Source organism: Sturnus vulgaris, chromosome 19, assembly GCF_052056855.1.
Source record: "Sturnus vulgaris isolate bStuVul1 chromosome 19, bStuVul1.hap1, whole genome shotgun sequence".
NCBI lineage: Eukaryota > Metazoa > Chordata > Aves > Passeriformes > Sturnidae > Sturnus > Sturnus vulgaris.
Genome location: NC_142261.1, coordinates 12,305,791 through 12,324,135, shown reverse-complemented (window position 1 = coordinate 12,324,135; position 18,345 = coordinate 12,305,791). Strand labels below are relative to the sequence as shown.

The 18,345-nt window shown below is 49.3% G+C and overlaps 1 protein-coding gene across 10 annotated transcripts in view; it reads right to left on the bottom strand.

Moving 5' to 3' along the window:
• The window catches only part of NF2 (NF2, moesin-ezrin-radixin like (MERLIN) tumor suppressor), a 46,870-nt gene that overhangs the window by 19,435 nt on the left and 9,090 nt on the right, over positions 1-18,345 (bottom strand). For all 10 annotated transcript variants that reach the window (XR_015807699.1, XM_088176255.1, XM_014894761.2 and 7 more), the window contains exons 2-10: positions 15,961-16,086; positions 14,820-14,942; positions 12,572-12,655; positions 8,199-8,267; positions 7,969-8,051; positions 7,276-7,351; positions 6,916-7,050; positions 4,356-4,430; positions 2,760-2,873 (exon numbers count right to left, since the gene is read on the bottom strand). Coding sequence is in view for 9 of the 10 variants with exons in the window: in XM_088176255.1 (XP_088032381.1) it covers positions 2,760-2,873; positions 4,356-4,430; positions 6,916-7,050; positions 7,276-7,351; positions 7,969-8,051; positions 8,199-8,267; positions 12,572-12,655; positions 14,820-14,942; positions 15,961-16,086 (885 nt within the window). In the remaining variant the exon portion in view is untranslated. The remainder of the gene's footprint in view (positions 1-2,759; positions 2,874-4,355; positions 4,431-6,915; positions 7,051-7,275; positions 7,352-7,968; positions 8,052-8,198; positions 8,268-12,571; positions 12,656-14,819; positions 14,943-15,960; positions 16,087-18,345) is intronic.

The following is an 18,345-nucleotide window of genomic DNA, read 5'->3' as shown; positions in this document are numbered from 1 at the left end:
AGGAGAAAAACACACATGAGAAGGTTTTCCATGGATAAGAGAGTCACAGGTGAGGTCAGAGCACTGCTGCCTCCTCTCTGCTTAGTGACAAGGGGAACATCCCTGGACTAGGGTGACCTGAGAAAGAACAGAATCATGGGATCACTTAGGTTGGAAAAGAGCTCCAAGATCATCAAGTCCAACTGTTCCCCCAGCACAGCCAAGGCCATCCCTAACCCACGTCCCCAGCTGCCACATCCACACGTTTTTTTACCCCTTCCAGGGATGGTGATTCCACTACTGCCCTGGGTAGCCCGTTTGATGCTCCCTTGAAAAGTGCCAGTCCTGAGACAATTCCCATCCTCTGCTCAGGCTGTCACTCACAGCATGGCCACAGGAGCTGCCTGCAGGTGACAATGTCCCCAGACAGTGCCCTCCTAGGCTGGGTCACAGGGCAGACCAGGACAAGTGGGTCTCAAGATCTCCAGTTTAACTCTCTGGAGTTTCTTACAGCAGGATTGGGCTTAAGGACAGTCTGAGGGCATCTCCCAAACCACAGCACATGGCAGGAGGCTGAAGGACAAGTTTAGCTGCTCCTTTTGATCAGATATCCAATCCAGCATCCTGGAACTTCCACTTCCATTCGTTCAGAGAGAGGTCACACAGAGTGCAACCACCTCTGGCAATTCCTGGATACAACAAACACTCTGTTTGCAGGGAACAGCAATGCTTCTCCAGAAGGGGAAGATCCAAGCCACCAGGATCTGCCAGCTCTTCCCAGAAGATGCTGGGAGGGTTGTTGTGCCCAGGGACTGCCTCTTCACTAGCCAAGAGCCCAAGGGAGCCATTGGGCTAATTAACACACTGAGTTTAATCCCTCCAGCCCCACAGGGATGGGGCATTATAAATATCCATGCTGCAGCCAGGACAGGAGACCTGCTGGGTTTAATAAGGGAAGGAAGTGAGACAAGGCACATTTCTCTGCTCCTTGGACACCAGCTGTGCTCTGAAAGCGGGACGCCCACTGTTCCAACCGTTCTGCTTCCTTCTATTAAAGGTTCCCCTCATTAATTATCATTATGATCTGCATCCCTCTCAGGACTTCCATTAACAAGAATTCCTCATCTAATAGGACTATCTGAAACCAGTTAACAACTGTGGATGCTGGGGAGGGAGCAGGGAGCAGGACAGGCAGCACAGTGGCTCGCTCAGGACAGGGCAGCGAGCCCACACAGGAGCCTGACCTTTCCCATGGAGCCCAAGTACTCTGGATTTGGGAGCTTAGGTGAAGCCATAATCTGCTGCTCCCTCCCAGAGCCCTCACCTCTTCCAGCAGCCCAAATAAGCACAGGATCTTGGGTGTGGTGTTATGCAAACACATGAAAAACTCACAGATTGTAAAACTTCAAGATTCTTGCACTCGTTCAAGTTGGAAAAGTCCTCTAAGCCCAAGCCCAACCGTTAACCCAGCACCACTGTGTACACCACAAAACCATATCCTTAAGTGCCACATCCACTTCTGAACCCCTCCAGGGATAGTGACTTCATCATTTCCCTGGGCAGCCCATTCCAGTGCCTGACCACCCATCCCTGAGGCTGTCAGGACACCGTGCTGCTCCTTCCAAGGACCTTCTGCTCCACTAAGGACATGGCTTAGTGAACACAGGGGTAGAGGGCTGAAGGTTGGAGGCCTCAGAGCGCTTTTCCAACCTCATTGGCTCTATAGTGCCAACTCCTTATTGACCAGAGGAATCCCTGTGGGAAGCATGAAGTCCCTCTTCCCCAGTGGAGCTTGCAGTGACTCAAGTCCAGACCTCTCCTGCCACTCCATGAGCTACATGAGGGAACACTGCCTCAGGAGCTGCCTGAAGGACAAGACACATCCCACCTCCAGCCCACCTGAGCACTCAGCACCACACAAGCACCTTGGGAGGTGCATGAAGAACAAGCCTTGTCCCATTTCCAGGCAAACTCAGCACCTCAGCACCACCCAAGAATTGAGAGAGGTCCCTGAAGTTCAAGCCATGCCCCATTTCCAAGCCAGCTGAGCATCTCCACCCCACACAAGCACCTCTGTGTCCACGCTCAAACCCAGTAACACCCAGACCCATAAGCACAAGCCCCTGCTGGGTGCAGCAACTGCTTTAGCTTCTCCTGCTCCTCTCTAGTGGCTTCCCTGCTAAAGGGCCATTTATATTCCAAGCACCAGTGCTCAGATTAGCTGTGTGGGTTTCAGTGAGTAGAAAAGGTCTACGAGCAGAAAACAATGATTCATACAATTCAATTTGCTGATGTGTGCTCGTGGGCTCCACGCCGCTGCCTCCGCCGCGCCGTGCCGGCCGCCCGGGCTGACCCGTGGCACACAGAGAGGCCAGCATGGAATCAGCTGGAATTAGCATTCCAGGCTGCACAGCCCAGAATGTTGGTGTGCATTCCATCACCCTGCAATTAGAAATGAGGCAAAGAGCTATGACAGAGCACAGCTCCCCCTCACAGCCCCCGATTTATCAACTGTCCCAATGCACATTTTGCCACGCACACCCAGGGCAGCTCTTCTCTCCTGTCCTCTCAGTTTTATTCCCAAACTGGGAGCTGGATTCGGGCTGCCATCAACCTGCAGGGCCAAGCCGAGATGACTGGAGAGCTGGGAGGAGGCTACTAAAAAATGTTCAGCTGGACCTTCCCTCAAAGCTGCTTTGATGTCATTCCAGAGACTTGCCCCTCCCAAGTCCATCTGCATTTCTGATTTTGGCTCACTGGTTATGGGACAGGTGGCTCACCTGCTTCCTGGCCTTCTCCTCCCTGGCCTGTGCTTTCATCTGCTGCACCTCCAACGAGTCTGCCTTCCTCCTCCTCATGAAGAGGTCGTGGTTCCCAATGCACAGCTGAAGAATCTGTTGCAGTCAGGGGTGAAGAGCAGAGAGAAACAGCTGTACACATGATGGCAATGAGGTGGTTTGTATTCTTGACACACAAAACCACTAGAATTGCTTTGATTTGGTGCTTGTTAGTGCTTCCACCCACTGAGCTCCAACCCTGCAAGCTCTCACAGCTGTAGGAGGGGCAGGGAGCCCGGTCCCACACCAAACACCAGCTCCTGGGTATAGCAGCTCTTCGCAGAGACCAATTTGCTGTGCCTCCAGCACACCACGGGTGTTGTATTACACCCACTCTAAAAAGGCAAGAGGCCAAATAATGAAATAAAAATTTCTACAGCTCTGCCCAGTTCCCTGGTTCTCACTGCCCCCTTTCTTTAGGCTCAAGATGAATTTGCACCTTCTCCACAGTGTATATTTAAGGCACTGAGATTAAAAAATAAATTAAAAGAAAGAAAACAAAAAAAGAAAGGAAAACCACTTTCCACTTGGGCAAACAGACGGGTTATCAAAAACTTGCATCTCCATCTTGCATCTCCAGATACCTTTGCCGAAGGGATTTGAGCCCCAGTGTGGTTCTCTCTCTGGTGAGGACCAGGGAGGTGGCAGTGCTAGAGGAGGGTTAGCACAAGGTGGGCACACAGAGGAGTGAAAAAATTTTTTTGGCAATAAAAGCAGGATTCTAAATTTGGATTCTTTTCTAAAGGACTGATTTGCATGCTCTTCTTCCATTTCATAAAATCACAGAATCATGGAATGGTTTGGGTTTGAAGACACCTGAAAGATGATCCAGTGCCACCCACTGCCATGGGCAGGGACACCTTCCACTATCCCAGGTTGCTCCAAGCCCTGTCCAGCCTGGTCTGGGACACTTCCAGGGACAGGGCAGCCACAACCCAGGTCACAAATGTCTTCTCTGAAGATTTCAGCACTATGAACCTCTTGATGCAGGGAATGAGGAAGCCCCATTTCCTATGGAACATGAAGCACAGCCAACAACCAGGACAGCAAAGGTGCCTGTGAGACCTAATAAAGGATCCAAATCCAGAACATCAGCTAAAGCTGGTCTCCAACATGGACAGCTCAGTGCAGGCCATCCTTGTCCAAGGAGAGTGTCCTCAGAGGGGGAAAAGCTAGGACTCAGGTAAAGGTGCCTCCCAAAGCAGGGAAAGCTACAACACAGGGCAGAACGGGAGAGATCCACATGGGAAAAACGACGAACTGAGCAAAGCTGGGAGTTGTATTTACTTCCACTATTTAGGTCAGCTGAAAGCCAAGAGCTCTAAAAAGGAGCACAAAAACAGGGGAGGAGGAGAGGTTCTGTGGAGCAGCTTGTCTTGAGTCTCCTGCTTCCCCCTTCAGCGAGCAGTAACTGCTACACCCCATCACAAGCACACAGCAGCAGCTCCCTCTCAAAGGAAAAGCCCCAAAAGCTCGTTGTCTCAGACTCTCTGCAGAGCCCACTGCTGCAGGCAGTAAAAAGACTGTCTGTGCACTTACCAGCTTATTCACACGCAGCTTTGATGAATTGAATTTAAAAACATCAATCTTTTTGTCCAATGGCTTAATCGTAAACTGAAAAGGAAAAAATAAAGAGGGGGAGAGTTATCAGAGAGTGGTGCATTTAATAAAAACGCAGCTATAAAATTCTTCCTGAAAGCTCTGGCTCAGAGCAGGTCAGCAGGGTCAGACACACGGCTCAGAGCTGTCCCCATGGCTCTGAGCCAAGCAAGAGGACTCGCATCAAAAGCAGCCAAGGAGACAACTGCTCCTCCAGTCAGGAAAACATGGGGGCCACAGGAGCTGGTGTCCTCTGCAGAGAACCCTGCAGAGCTGGGGGGTGAGCTCAGCACCTCCCCAGGCAAGGTGCTGCTCTCCTGGGAGCTGCAGGGAACACAGAAACCACAGCAGGATGCTTCCAAAGGGAGGAAGAACCAGCTCAGCTGCCTGATGGAACCACAGAATCATTAAGGTCGGAAAAGCCCTCCAAGACCATAAAATTCAAACATCAACCCAACCACGTTCACCCTCAAACCATGTCCCCAGGTGCCACATCCACAAGTGTTTTGAACACTTTCCTTGGAAGTCCAGGCCAGGGTTTGACAGCCCTTTAATGCAGAAATTTTCCCTAATATCCAACTCAAACCTTCCATGGCACAACTTGAGGCTGCTTCATCTCATCCTGTCACTTGTTAACCTGGGAGAAGAGCCCGACTCCCACCTGGCTGCACTTTCCTGTCAGGGAGTTAAAAGGGCAGGAGAGCTACATCAGGAACACAGCAAGGAGCTGCTGCCCTTCCCACTGACACCTCCACTCACAAAAGCTCTCCAGAAGAATTTTTCATGTATTTTCTTCTCCAGGATTCAGCCTTGTCCTAAGACTTGCCCTAAGACAATTCAAACAGTTATTACCTGGCTCTAACTTGCACTCTATGTGCCAACCAACCAGCTCTATTCACGGCCTGGCTTCATCCTCTCCAAAGCTCTCCCACAGTGGCTCTCTTGACAGGCCAATGGTGGCACAAATCCCTCAAGGGCTTTGGTAATGCAGCCCTTGGATGGAGAGAAGCCTGTGCACTATCATAAAGGGTACTTGAAGAGATGGAGTGCTCTGCAAGATGGCATTTTTTAGGAGACATGTACATATTCCATCACTCCCCCACACGCTACAGAAATAACGGGCTGAGGAGCTGGAGCAGACAGAGTGTGTCCATTAGAGTGGGAGATCTGTCAATACATGGCCCTGCCTGAAAAGGGCCCTGCCCTGGCACTGCCTCGCTCTGGCAGTTTAAGAGCCAATCTTTTAAGGCTTTCACAGAAGCAGACGTGCATGAATGTCCCTGGATTCAGGCTCCAGCAGAGCCCCCAGCAGTCTCTGAGAGCAGTAGCAGGAATGTGCTGGGAGAGGAGTTTCAGCTCTCTGTGAACAGTCAATCTTTGTTAGGAGGGATAACCCCCAGCGTGGTGTCAGCAGAGCTGCTGCTCCCAGCTGACGGCCCTGTTTGCATCAGGTCAGGCCTGCTCGTGAGCACCTGATTACACAGATGACTGAGCTGGTGGAAGGGATCCGTCCTTCCCCTGGAGAGAGCTCTGCTACAGTCCTGTGGCAAGGCCTGCTTATGGAGGGGTCAGTCCCTGTCACAGTGTGACAAGTCCCTGGATTCTGGGAGCTCCCACTGCACTGTCACAGGCAGGGAAGCTTTGGAAGTGTTGGGCTTTTTTGCAATCGTGAAGCTCTTTAAGGAGTAAAGCAAGTGGAGACAATTCCAGCACAGATTTACTGCTTATAAAACTTCACAAGACATGCAATAAATGCAGCTGATGAGAAACCTTTAGCTGCTCCCCTGATCAATATCATGTTTAGATTAGAAAACCATTTTTAATTAAGAAGTTAATTCTCTTCCTTACCATGAAAGCAGCTGGTTTCTTTGAGCAGCTCTCTCAGACTTACAATGGAGCTACTCAGTCCCCCCTCCACAGCCAATTGCACTTCTGTTCTCAACTAGGTTTTGGGGCCAACAAGCCCAAAGACTCAAATTTACACTCTGGATTTAATAAATAACTATTTGACAGAGGGCTTAAATTGCTCAACTTCCTAAAAAGATTCCAGCTGCTATGCCAAGCCCAGCAGCCTGAAACCCAAGATGATGTAATGAGATGGCAAGAGCTCTTCTCCCCAGGAATACATCTCCCTGTATTCCATAATACAGGATATATCCACAGTAATAAATACCATAATATATGCAGTAAAGAAGAGATTTTAACTTCTGAACTCTGGTATTTGGGCTAAGCACATCAACAGCAATTTTGGGTTTTTGAAAAGATTATTACATAGAAGGTTTGAAACCAAAGAGGAGAACCAGCTCCCCAGTGACCCCTTGCACGCCCACTCCTGCACAGTTTCAGGAAGGCTTGGATTAAGGTTTCAACTGGAGGAGTTGAGCTGCCCTTAGCTAAGCTGGTGAGAGCAAGCACAGCAGACAGAGAAGCCAAGAGAAATCATTTTAAATCCCAGTTGTGATTTTACTGCTCTCAGGGAGGAGGTGAGACACATCCATACCTCTTTATCACTGTAGGAGATATTCCGGATCTCGTTCCATGGGAAGGAGATTTTAGGGGTCAACCTGTTGTCTGGGTCATAAATGTGAAGACCCAAGGCATCAACTCCAAGGAGCAGCTCTGTACCCTTTTTATTCTGCAGGAGGAAAGGAAAGAGCAGAAATCACTGGGAGGGTCAGACATGAGCCACTGTTCCCTCCCTAGCCAGCCCTGAGCAGTGACCCAGCACTGGGTACCAGGAGCTGCTGCCTCCCCTCAGCACAGGTGATGTCCCCAAATGCCACCTCCCAGCTCTCCTGGCTCTCTAGGACATGCTGATTACCCTGGCAGGAAAACAGGACCCCCAACCCACCCAACTCACCCTGATGGCAAAGTAGTTCACACCATACATCTCCAGGTCCTGGGCTATCTTCAGATACTCCATTTCAGCTTCATCTCTGTCAGGCAGAACAGCGTTTGGGATGAACAGAGAGGGACATGGCTGCTCGTGCTGATCCTAAGCACTCACCAGGCTTTAAAGCTTGGACTGTCTCTATCACACAGGTCAATCCTGTCTTTGCTGGCAGGATCAATAAAGTCCAAGAGCAAATCCCACTCTGCACTTGCCAGCATCTAAAGTGGCTGCTGAGATGCAGCACTCCAGGCCTGCCTTTGTTCACCTCCCAATCCCTTCAGCACAAGTAGGAAATCCCTGGCTGGGATGCCACTGTTTCAGATCCATGGCTTTAGGTTTATCTCCCAAAAGGAGCATTTTGCCACCTGAGGCAGCCATATAGTTTGAATCCCTATTTCTTCTCCCAGATCCCTGATGCAGGTGACACCTTACTTTGCATCACTCCTAAATTCTCTTGAGGGCCCTGACAGTGACCAGGGAACAGCAGGGCACAAGCAGAGCCATCAACAAAAGCTCTGAGCTCTTCCTGAAGCTGCTGCAGAGATGTACTGGGATTAAGCAGCTGGCAGAGCTCATCCAGTGCCTGCCCAAGCTCCCCAAAGCCTGGTGACTCTCAGGGGAGGGGACTGGCCCTGACCCAGCCCGGCAGCCCAGGCTCACCTCGCTCTGCCCCGGTGCTCTGCATACCAGGCTGTTATCCTTTCCTCCCACATCTCTGGAGTCATCTGGTACAGGTTTATTACCTGGGATAGGTGGGAGACAGACACACCAGGTCACAGTGCTGCTCCTGCCTCAGCAAGAGAGCCAAAAGCACCAAGACAGGTCCCAGCAGCATGTCCGACCTCAGGACAGCTTGGGCACCGACTCCCCGGCTCTGCTGAGCTCCTTACCCGCTTGGGAAGCAACTCCTCCTGTGCCAGGAAGCCTCTCTTGTGGACATTGGGATCGTAGTCACCGTACTGGGGAGAAGCACAGACACAGTGCCCATCCCCCATTAACAACAAGAGTAAGTCAAACCCTTCACCCCCTCACACCCAGCCCTGAGAGACAGCAAGCATGGCCTGCTCACCCTTCACCTCACGAGCACAGAGCCTGCTGCCCTCTAAGGTGAATAAGCTGGGTTTCTTTGTCATTCCAGTGCTAACAGAAACAAAGAGCTTCCTTCTACTCGTGCAGCAGAGCCGGGAGCAGAACAAAACTTCCCACCATCACAGAATCATTAAGGCTAGAAAACGTCTCCAAGATCAAGTCCAGCCTGTGACTGAACACCCCAAAGGTCCCCAAGAGCCACATCTACTCCGTTTCTGAACACTTCCAGGGATGGTGACTCCACCACTTCCCACAACTTCAGTCGATGATCATCACCAGCTGATGTCCTCCATCAGTCCAGCTGGACTACATGATGGTTGTCTATTCTATTCTCATTATCATGCCCTAATTAACATTTCCCCCAATGTAGGGCAAGACTTTATAGCTGAGAAGTCCTTGCGGTTCCCCAGACAGTGGAATAAGGGAATAAGACATGGAGGAAGACTTGTCCCCAAAAACTGATGGATAGCAGTGATCCAGGTTAGGCAGATGGCAGCTCCTCTGCTGCTGCTCATCACCCTAAAGAATAAATATCAAAAAAAATGAGAGGAGTTTGACAGATTCATCTCAGGCAGGTGGTGGCTCTTCCGTCAGAGGGTCTGTTGCTCAACTGGGTCATGGAATCCAATTCAGATTTGTTAAGCGCATCCACTAATTACTGGTATTTGTTTAGATTTACATCTCTTTGAGCAGCATATAAAGTGACTGAGAAAGAAAACTGCTTATTAACAGATTGAAGAGCTGCGTGTCCCTGCGGTGCATGTGAAAATGAATTTACCTCCTGCACGGCCTCAGAGGGCAGGAAAACACTGGAAACAGCTCCTCCAACAACCCAGCAAGTTCAGGGGGAGAGGAACAAAGCATGTGAGGCACGTACACGGAGTGCTGTGACTTCCACTCACCTGGCAACCAGGACTTCTGCAGTGACAGAGGTGACAACTGCACGAGACACAGCGCTGTTTGCTCAAGCTACTCATTTTGCAGCCCTTCCCTCCCTGCTTTTCTGAGCAACCTTAGCTCAGGAAGTGCAAAATGGTGACAATTTTTAAACACAACAGGAACCTGGTGGTCAGGCAACAAGTCAGGAGGCTTTTCCCCTCAGCCTCCTTTTCTTTGTGCCAGGACTGTCACCCCGTGCACCAAAACCAGAGCTCAGCATCAAAAGTCTACACACATCCCACCTCTGCGCTTGGGAGACAACACGTGGGGATTAAAGACACAAATATTGATCTGGAGCCAATGCAGATGCAAAGGGAGCATGTACCAACAACCAACACTGACTCAGACTGCAATTAATAGAACAAAACCAGCCCGGACTTCATCCAAGAGCAGTGGCAATTCCTTGTCTTCCAAGGTCTTGGAGCTCCTCAGGATGCAGCACTTTGCAGGTACACAGCCCCTGAGCCCCCCTCAAAAGAAAGCAGCACCAAAAATGTGGCACTGGTGAAGGAAGCAACTCCAGTAACTTTGGACAGGCAGCAAGTAAATCATTTTTAGGTGATGAAAAGAATAGCAAATAGGATTAACATCATTGTTTTCTGTTGTCATCTTCTGTGGAGGTCTGAGACTAAGTATGGATTATGTGACTTTCCATGTGCTAAAAAATACTGTCATGTCCCAGAGGAATATTTGTACTGAGAGGGGAGTCTGGATGAGAACATTAATTATTCACAAGCCAAAAATCAACAAATGGCTTAAGTATTGCAGAATCTGGTGGCTCAAATGATTTTGCAAACATACTTTCTAAAGGCCTTTTCAATTAAATCATTACTTTCAAACTGTCATGGAATTTCAGCTCTTGTTAATTGAACTGTATGATTAATATTCATGATTGGACATGGAATTGCCTTTACCACATTCAAACGCCTGGCTTAGATTGTTGGATAAACACAGGCACACTCAGCTACAAATTAACACCAAGTATTGCTTCTTTGGGGGAAAAACAATAATAATTAAAGAGCTGTTTGCTGTGCTACAAGATCTGAAGTGCTGAGAGAGTTGCAGCACGGCAGCGACCTGCATTTAAGGGGCAAAAAATAGAAAAACCTCCTGGATGTTCCCATTTTTTTTTTTCAGTTGATCCCACGTCTTTCCCAGCTATTTAAAACCTGAACCACCTCCAACCTCCAAAAGCCATGTGGGTGGTTTGAACAGGGCTGCAGGGGAAAGCACATAGTAATTCCCCAAATGAACACAACGAGAGAGAAATAAATAAGCTGTTATTTTTATGACCCCCCTGTTTCCTTTGCTGTCTCAGGTTGGTGTGCATGGACCAGCAGCACCTGGCTGTCAATAAGTGGCTGCTGGATGCACACACACTGCTGTGTCAGGCTATTATGCCCCTAATCATGCAAATCAGCACGTTATTAGTGAAATTACTGCACTCTCTGCCTGCTTTCTTGTCCAGGAAGGACATCATTATCCTATTTAACTGCAAGGAGATGGCCTGCAACATCTTTCTTTCTTTCTTTCTTCCCAGCTCCCTATCAAAGATGTGCTTTCAGCTTTTGCCTTTGCTGGGAGTGAAAGCAGAAGGGGAATCCCAGACTGGAGGGGCAGCAAGGAAAGAAATGTCTGAAGAAAAGCCCTTTAGTGAAGAGCAGAAAAGTCATCCCTGCTCCACGTTCTGATCTCAGCACTGCTCTGACTCCCTGTGACCTCCTCCCAACGCCCCAGGACATTCAAGGTGCCAAGGGGACAAAGGGGACAGCACAACCAACCTGCACCAAGTCACAGCCTGTTCCTGAGCACGTCAGCAGGAGCTGTCCCGGCCACGAGGTAACACAGCTCAATATTTACCCAACGTTTATTCATTTTGGCAGCCAGAAAAATCATTCCCTGTGTATCCTCAGCTCAGGTCAATGGAAAGAAAGCCAAGGAAGTGTTTACTCATGCACTCTAATAAGAGTGATGAATGTTTCACACAAACAGAAACATTTCTAAAAGCAACTTTTCTTTGCCCAGCTGATGAGTCTCTTGAACAAAACATGGTTTCATCAATACTCTGATTATGAGGAGATAACACCAATTTCTTGTAAATTCAAACACCATCAAAGAACATGGCACCCAGGGCTCTACTCAGAGTGTGGAGTGGAGGGTTATGAGGAAAATTACATGGCCACAGGGAAAAAACCAGCCTGGATCAGGCCTTCTCTTCTGGCAACAGGGCTAAACCCCCTCTCCTGCACTGCCAGTAAAGGTGGCCCCACAGAGCTGCTCCTCCCAAACCTCTCCACAGCCAAGCTCCTCAAGGACAGCTGGACTTGCCAGAGCCAGGGCACAGCCACCTTCCTGCAGTCCCAAAATCACACCCAGAATCAGAACCAAGAGGAGCTGCAGAGACAGCGTGGCTGGGCTGTGCTCAGACTGCAGTTGCTGCTCTCCCTCCCAAAGCAGGATCTTTGCACACACGAACTGGAGCTGAGCTCCAGGAGCTGGTAATTGAGCAGCAGCACATGTTGTGCATACACAGGGAGAAATTACATCCCTGACTGCAACAATGTTCCTGCCACTGAACCCTGGGCTGCTCCCTCCTTCCCAGGAGTCTCTGCCCTGGGCAAGCCATCCAAGGCTGCACACCCCAAATTAGAAAACAGTGTCCTCTGGAATAAATCCTCAGCAAAACACACCCACTCTGGGCCCAGAGCAGAATGCAGCAGAGGAACAAGGGGAACTCAATGAACACTGACTTTTCCTCTGCCTGGTGAGGCCAAACACTCAAGATCAAACCCAAGATAAAGGGAAAAGCCAAAGAGCCCTTTCACAGTGCAATAAGATGGATGTGGCAGCTCTAACACTGGAAAGAAGTCATTATCAAGACAAGTATTCTGGAGGAGCAGTAGAGCTGGGAATCCCATGGCTGGCTTGCCTCTGGCAAAAGCAGGAAGGAGATCCAACAAATCTCAAGCTCAGGGAATTCACCTGCTCCAGCAGTAAGCTACACTCAAGCAGGCTCTGCAGCTCATGAGCTGAGTATTTGCTAAAGAGTCCTGGAAAGAGAAAGCAAAACCCCATCCAATGCCTGGAGGTGGCCAGGAACCAGCCATGTGGAGAAGGCAGTCCCCTCACTTGCCAAGCTTTCACAGCTTTCCCTTTCCCCAGGAAGTGTCTCCACCACAAAGCATCTGGATCAACACTACCCCAGCAGGCCCTTGGAGCATCCTTTGGTGCCTACCTTGGCTTGGACAGCGTAGGAGGCCAGCAGGACAGAGGCTTCAGGAGGACAGAAGATCTTCTCATCCAAAATCTGCTTCTTCACCTGCACACAGAGCAGCAAAGGACAGAAAACACACGTTTAGTGGAGCACAGCAGAGCATGACTGTCACAGCAGATGGCTGCAGTTTGTTTTAACTTGAGCTGTCAACCACACAGAGTTAACAATTTTCTTAACACTAATCACAGTCCAGGCCCAGGAAGTCTCAGGCTCAGGCTTTCACAGACCACCTTTCTCAGACAGGCTGGTGAGAAGAGCTAAATTTATATGTGGAAAATGACAGCACCTCTATCCTGTTGCTAAAGGCAAGGGAGGGGGAAAACCTTGCATGTAAACACAGCGATAAAACCTCTTAAGGCACGAGCTATGGATTGATAAGACATCCAGCCACGCTGCCAAATAAAAGAGCAGCTTGCAGCTGAGTCTCTGAGCACTGCCAGCTTTGCTCTGGGACATTCAGGCCTCATTGTGAGTCAGTGCTCACCTGTGCTGGAGGCCAATTCCTTGGATCCCAGCAGGGAGAGCTGTGGGTCACCTCTGTGGCAGAGCTTTTAGCAGCAGGCAGAGCCCCGTGTGCGCCCCCGGGAGAGCCAACGTGCAGCTCCCCGAAGGCACAGCTTCACCTCCTTGCTTTCTGTGCATTAAAAAATTAAACCTGTCATGTTCGATATTTTTTGGGTTGGCACACTTAATTTTCCTGATTAAAGATAGGGGGAAAAAAAAATTTAAAAGCCTACGATTTCCTGGGAGACTTAAATGGATTGTCAGAGATGCAGGAACATCAATTTGAATTTATAACATGCTTTGAGTCCTCAAAGTTGGGTACAACATAATCACAGCAGATATTCTGCTGCATCAAGATAAAAAACAGGAGAGTTTACAAGCTTGCTCCTGTTTCCCAAATGCATTCAGGAGCCCAGGCTCCTCTCAGCATAGAAATCCCAGCAGCAAAGTCATGGTCTGCATTTAGAAAATGCAGCTTGAATGGCTTTTCCTCTCTGATTTTTCCTTCTCAAAGATGCCAACAGCATTTTTCCTCACTGTGGATAAAGCTCCTGGCAAATGAGGCATTCACAAATAACCCTACAGAGACACCAGTGCACGAGACAGAGCTTGGAAATTAACAGGAATACTTTGCATTTAGAACATTTTGGCTCTGGAATACAAAGATTTGGAAGAGTGAGGAGCATCAAGAAGCTGGTGAGCTCACTGGGACAGGACAGGACACCCTGCAGGCTACAGAGATATTCCCAAACCCAGGCTGTCCTGACTGTGGTGTAAGAAACATAAGAATGAGTGACTTTTTAAAATTTTTGTAATTTATCTTCAAATGAACATCCAGAGAGCAGCTGAAACATCCCAGTGAGTACTCAGGGGTCTGACTAGGAGGGCTCTATTCCCTGTAACCATGCTTGACACAACTCTTCCAAGGAAAAATATGTGAGAAAATGGATTTTGTGTCAGAAAATTGATCATGTCTCTGAAAGAGAGCTCCCGTGATAGCAGCTCCTTGTTACTAGCCATGCAGCATTGCCACATCATCAGCTGAACTGACTTCTCAGGACACAAAGTTTTGTAGAGTAATTTAAATTAGAAAACTCAACCAAAACGTGTTCACCACAGTTTCCAAATGCTTAACTGAAGGGCAGGAGTTCCTGGGGCAGGTGAGACTCTGAGGTTTCCCCTTCTCTTCTGTTCTTCCATCAGAGAGCTGAGCTGCTGGGATGTTCTTCTGCTCCAGTTACCTGAAGGCTGTTTAGTGAGGAGGGGAACTCTGCTGTACAGCCTGGGAACAGGCTGGCTGCTCTCTGCTCTCCAGGATGAAGCTCCCCTGCTCCACACGACGATGCCATCATGTCCCAAGGCAGCTGCCACCCCTCAGCACAGCTCATCCCATGCCCTGCAGAGGGACATGAGCCCTTGGCTGACAGATCCATGTCCCTGAGCCACCACCCATGGATTTTATAGATGACCTCATCATTCTTGACTGCCAATTCAGAGGTATGCCAGTCTGGGCAGACTGTTTCCTCCACAAAAACCATCCTTCACCTATTTGAGGAAGTTTTTGTTGCTGAAGACAAGTCCCTTTGGAGAGGTGTGAACATAAGGATGTGGAGCACACTCTGCTGACCAGCTCTCTGACCCTGGGACCTTCTGCTCATCCTGGCTCCCCCTCCCTCAGGTTGGACAGCAATGTATTGACTCCTACCTGCAGGAAGAACAAGTGCTGGGTGATTTCCTGGACTAATTCCTCCTCTGCATTCTCAGGATAAAATTTGGCCAGGAAGTGAAACGTTTTGGGCTCCTCTGTGGGGACATCATGATCCAGGACCTGTGGGATACAAAAGCCATTTGGTTTCTTCAAGACAAGACCCAGCTCCCTTCTGTTCAGTTCAGCACATCTTCTGTCAGACACTTTTAGACATCTAGAACAGACCTAAATAGTTCAGACACTATAGTTAAAAAAAGAAAACAAACATTTCTGACACTCTTAATGATGCAAGGGAACAAAAAAAAGGCAGAAACAAACAGCATGAGAAATGAGACAGTGAAGGTTGATCCTGATCTGCCACATGCTCGTTGCCTCTCCTGATACTCGAGGAGTGATGCTGGATCCTGCTGCGCCACCACCCGACTTTCTCCTTCTTTCCCTGCACTGAATTTATTTCAGTGGTGTTTCTTACCACCTTGTTCTGGTACTGCCCAGTTAAATGTTGGTTTAGAACCTCAGCCTGAGAGGTGAGACACCCAGACCTCCCTCAGTATCCATGACCATCTGGCTGTAGTATCACATCTTTTAGATGTGAACAGAGTCACATCAGACACCTCCAAAACCCACCCCTCAGAGATTTGGGAAGCATTTCCTCCCTTACCCCCATCTCCTTTTCACTCTGGCTTTCCTCCTCTCAAGCTCTTTGTATTTCTCAACAAAACAAGAGGCAACTCCACTTTTCTGCTGATGGTTTTGTGTCCAGGGGCACAAAAGAGAGAATTTTAGGTTTAATTTGCTTTGCAGTCACCCCAAAGTGCAGCACCCCAGCATGGCTGTGTCCCAAAATGTCTCCAGGGGATTCAGAGTGCACAGATGCTGGAATGGGGCATCTCTGTCAGCTTTTACCAGTCTGACACCCCCAGATGCCTCAGAGATGGGATTTAAGTTCATCCATCCCAGTTCACCCATCACACAACATCAGGCATTCAAAGAAAGAAGAAAGGACATTCTCCTTTGTCATCCCACACAACCTCTCAAGGGAAATATCCCTGTTCATGGCAGGGGCTTGGAACAACGTGAGCTTCAGGGTCCTTTCCAACCCAAACCATTCTGGGATTTTTTGAACTTTGGTTCCAACCTTCTTGTCCATTTTGAGCCAAGCCACCGTGTCCTTGATGGTGTACTGCAGCCCAAAGAACCAGGTTTCCCGCAGTCCCAGTGTCCTGCACACCAGATCAAACAGGTCCTTCCCTTTCCACTTCACCTGCCAGAGAGAGCAAACAGGAAGCAGAGTTATAAAGATGGATTTCAGAACTTCTCTCTGTTCAACCAAATGCACTGTTTTCACCTCACAAGGTCAACCAGATGAGAATGCATGTGGTACAGACATGAAAACACCCTAACGAGGCACACGTTCTCTCCTTCCATCTGATCTCATCTGCAGATCACCAGCTCCTCCCTCAGTAGGAAACTGAGATGTGATTTCCCCCTTTTCTAAAAAATGACACTGTAAAGCCCCTGTTTCTTGCCCTGGGAAACTAAGGGTTCGTTTAGGCTCTTGTTGAGCTCAAATTTAGGCTCCTGATGTGTTTAGGTTCCTGCCTATTGCCAGTAGGGAATAAAAATCCCTTTGAATTGCCCCTTGGTGGCTTTAATGTGTCTCCCTACAGGCCCAGGAAGCCCTGCACAAGCACAACCATCAGCTGCACGGCTCAGAGAGAGGAGCCACAGAATCAGCAGTGACACCAGCCCTGCATGGAGTGCGTGCATCCAGAGCCACCGACCCTGCACGGAGAGAAGGCAAAAAGAGCTCCAAATTCCCCATCATTACCACTGAAGTCAGCGGTTCTCTGGGAGCACATTTTGATAGAGTCAAACTGCATTTTCTGCTGAAAATGTTGGTGACAAAAGCAGCCAAGGAGCAGAGAAAATTGGTTGCTCAAGGACTGTGTCCTTCGAGCAATCCTGCAGCTGCATGCATGATGCTACTGAAGTTTGCTCATAAAACCAGGAGGTGTTGGGAGGCAGAGAGGTGAAGAGGGACATAAACCACATGAATCTAATATGCCAAAGCCACTTTGGTCTTCCATCTGCACGCTGAAAACAATTGCTGGACCGAGACATATGGCCATTACTCCAAAGCCCTTGCGCAAACAGATCCCGCTCGCTCTCTTGTCACTACAACTCAATCCTGGTGCCACCTGGACACATCAACGCCGGGGCCGCTCCGCTGTCCCCCACTGCCGCCTTGTGGGCACAGCCAGGCCCAGCTCAGCCCAGCTCTGCTTTTCACTGATGGCTCCGTCACTGCTCTCCCCCCTTCCCAGAGAGCACAGACACACCCGCTCACAGTCCCGGAATAGGACAAAGCCGACAGCACCCTCCCCAAAAACACCACCCCCGGAGCTTCGCATCGGGCGCTGTCAACACCTCGGGGTCAAAACGCCAGGAGCAGCAAGTTTGGCAGTGCTGTAATTATAACCCCCCTAATTTCACACATTTCACTATCCTCCAGCCCCCGGGATGGGCTCCAGCTCGGCACAGGATGGCTCAGACTGCAGAAGATCTTTTCCCGACTATGATTTTAAGTGGGAGGTTAATTCAAGGGCTCAGACAAAACAGAGTGAGGCCCATTAAAAGAGCTATTTGGTACCGTTTTTGCAGGCACATAAAAGCAGGCTGCCAGCAAAAGGCTATTTCTTCACTAAACTGCTTTGTATAAAGCATTATGGGCTGTTTTTCCTTCCCTAGGACCATAGAGAAGGTTTTGTGGTTCAGTCTCGGCACAGAAGTGCCTGCACCAAACCCTTCCCAGGACAGGCTCCGGCTCCCAGGAGCTCTGGACATCGCTCCACATCCCATGGGATCAGTGTGTTAAACCTGGAATTTCCACCGGCTGTCACTCCTCACCGAACCACCTCAGGTACCCAAACCGTGCTCAAGAACTGACAGGACCCAAAGGTCTCCTCTCAAAACACAAACAATCAGATTGTTTTGAAAAGCTGCACTGAAGATTAAAGCAGGAGCTTTGTGCAGTTTTCACTCCTGCATTTTTAACTTGGTGATGGGAATTTGGAACTTGGTGGGAAGATCATACAGTTCCACCCCCTGGCATGGGCAGGGACACCTTCCACTGTCCCAGGCTGCTCCAAGCCCTGTCCAGCCTGGCCTTGGACACTTCCAGGGACCCAGGGGCAGCCACAGCTGCTCTGGGCACCCTGTGCCAGGGCCCCACAGCTGGGTTTCTTCCTGACACCTAACCTAAATCTCTCCCCTCTTAGTTAAAAACCATTCCCCCTTCCCCATCATTATCTGCCTACATTAAAAACTCTCATTTTTTTACAAGCCCCCCTTTAAGGGACTGTATTTTAAGTGAGGCTTCTGCTGTTGCGTTTTACACCAGCGCTTTGTCACCATGCGTTTCTGTGGTGGCAGGAATAGACATTTAACATTCCTGCACAATGCTCAAGACTCCAGCCATAACAGATCATACATCCTCCCCAACTGCGCTGAATTACCTTCA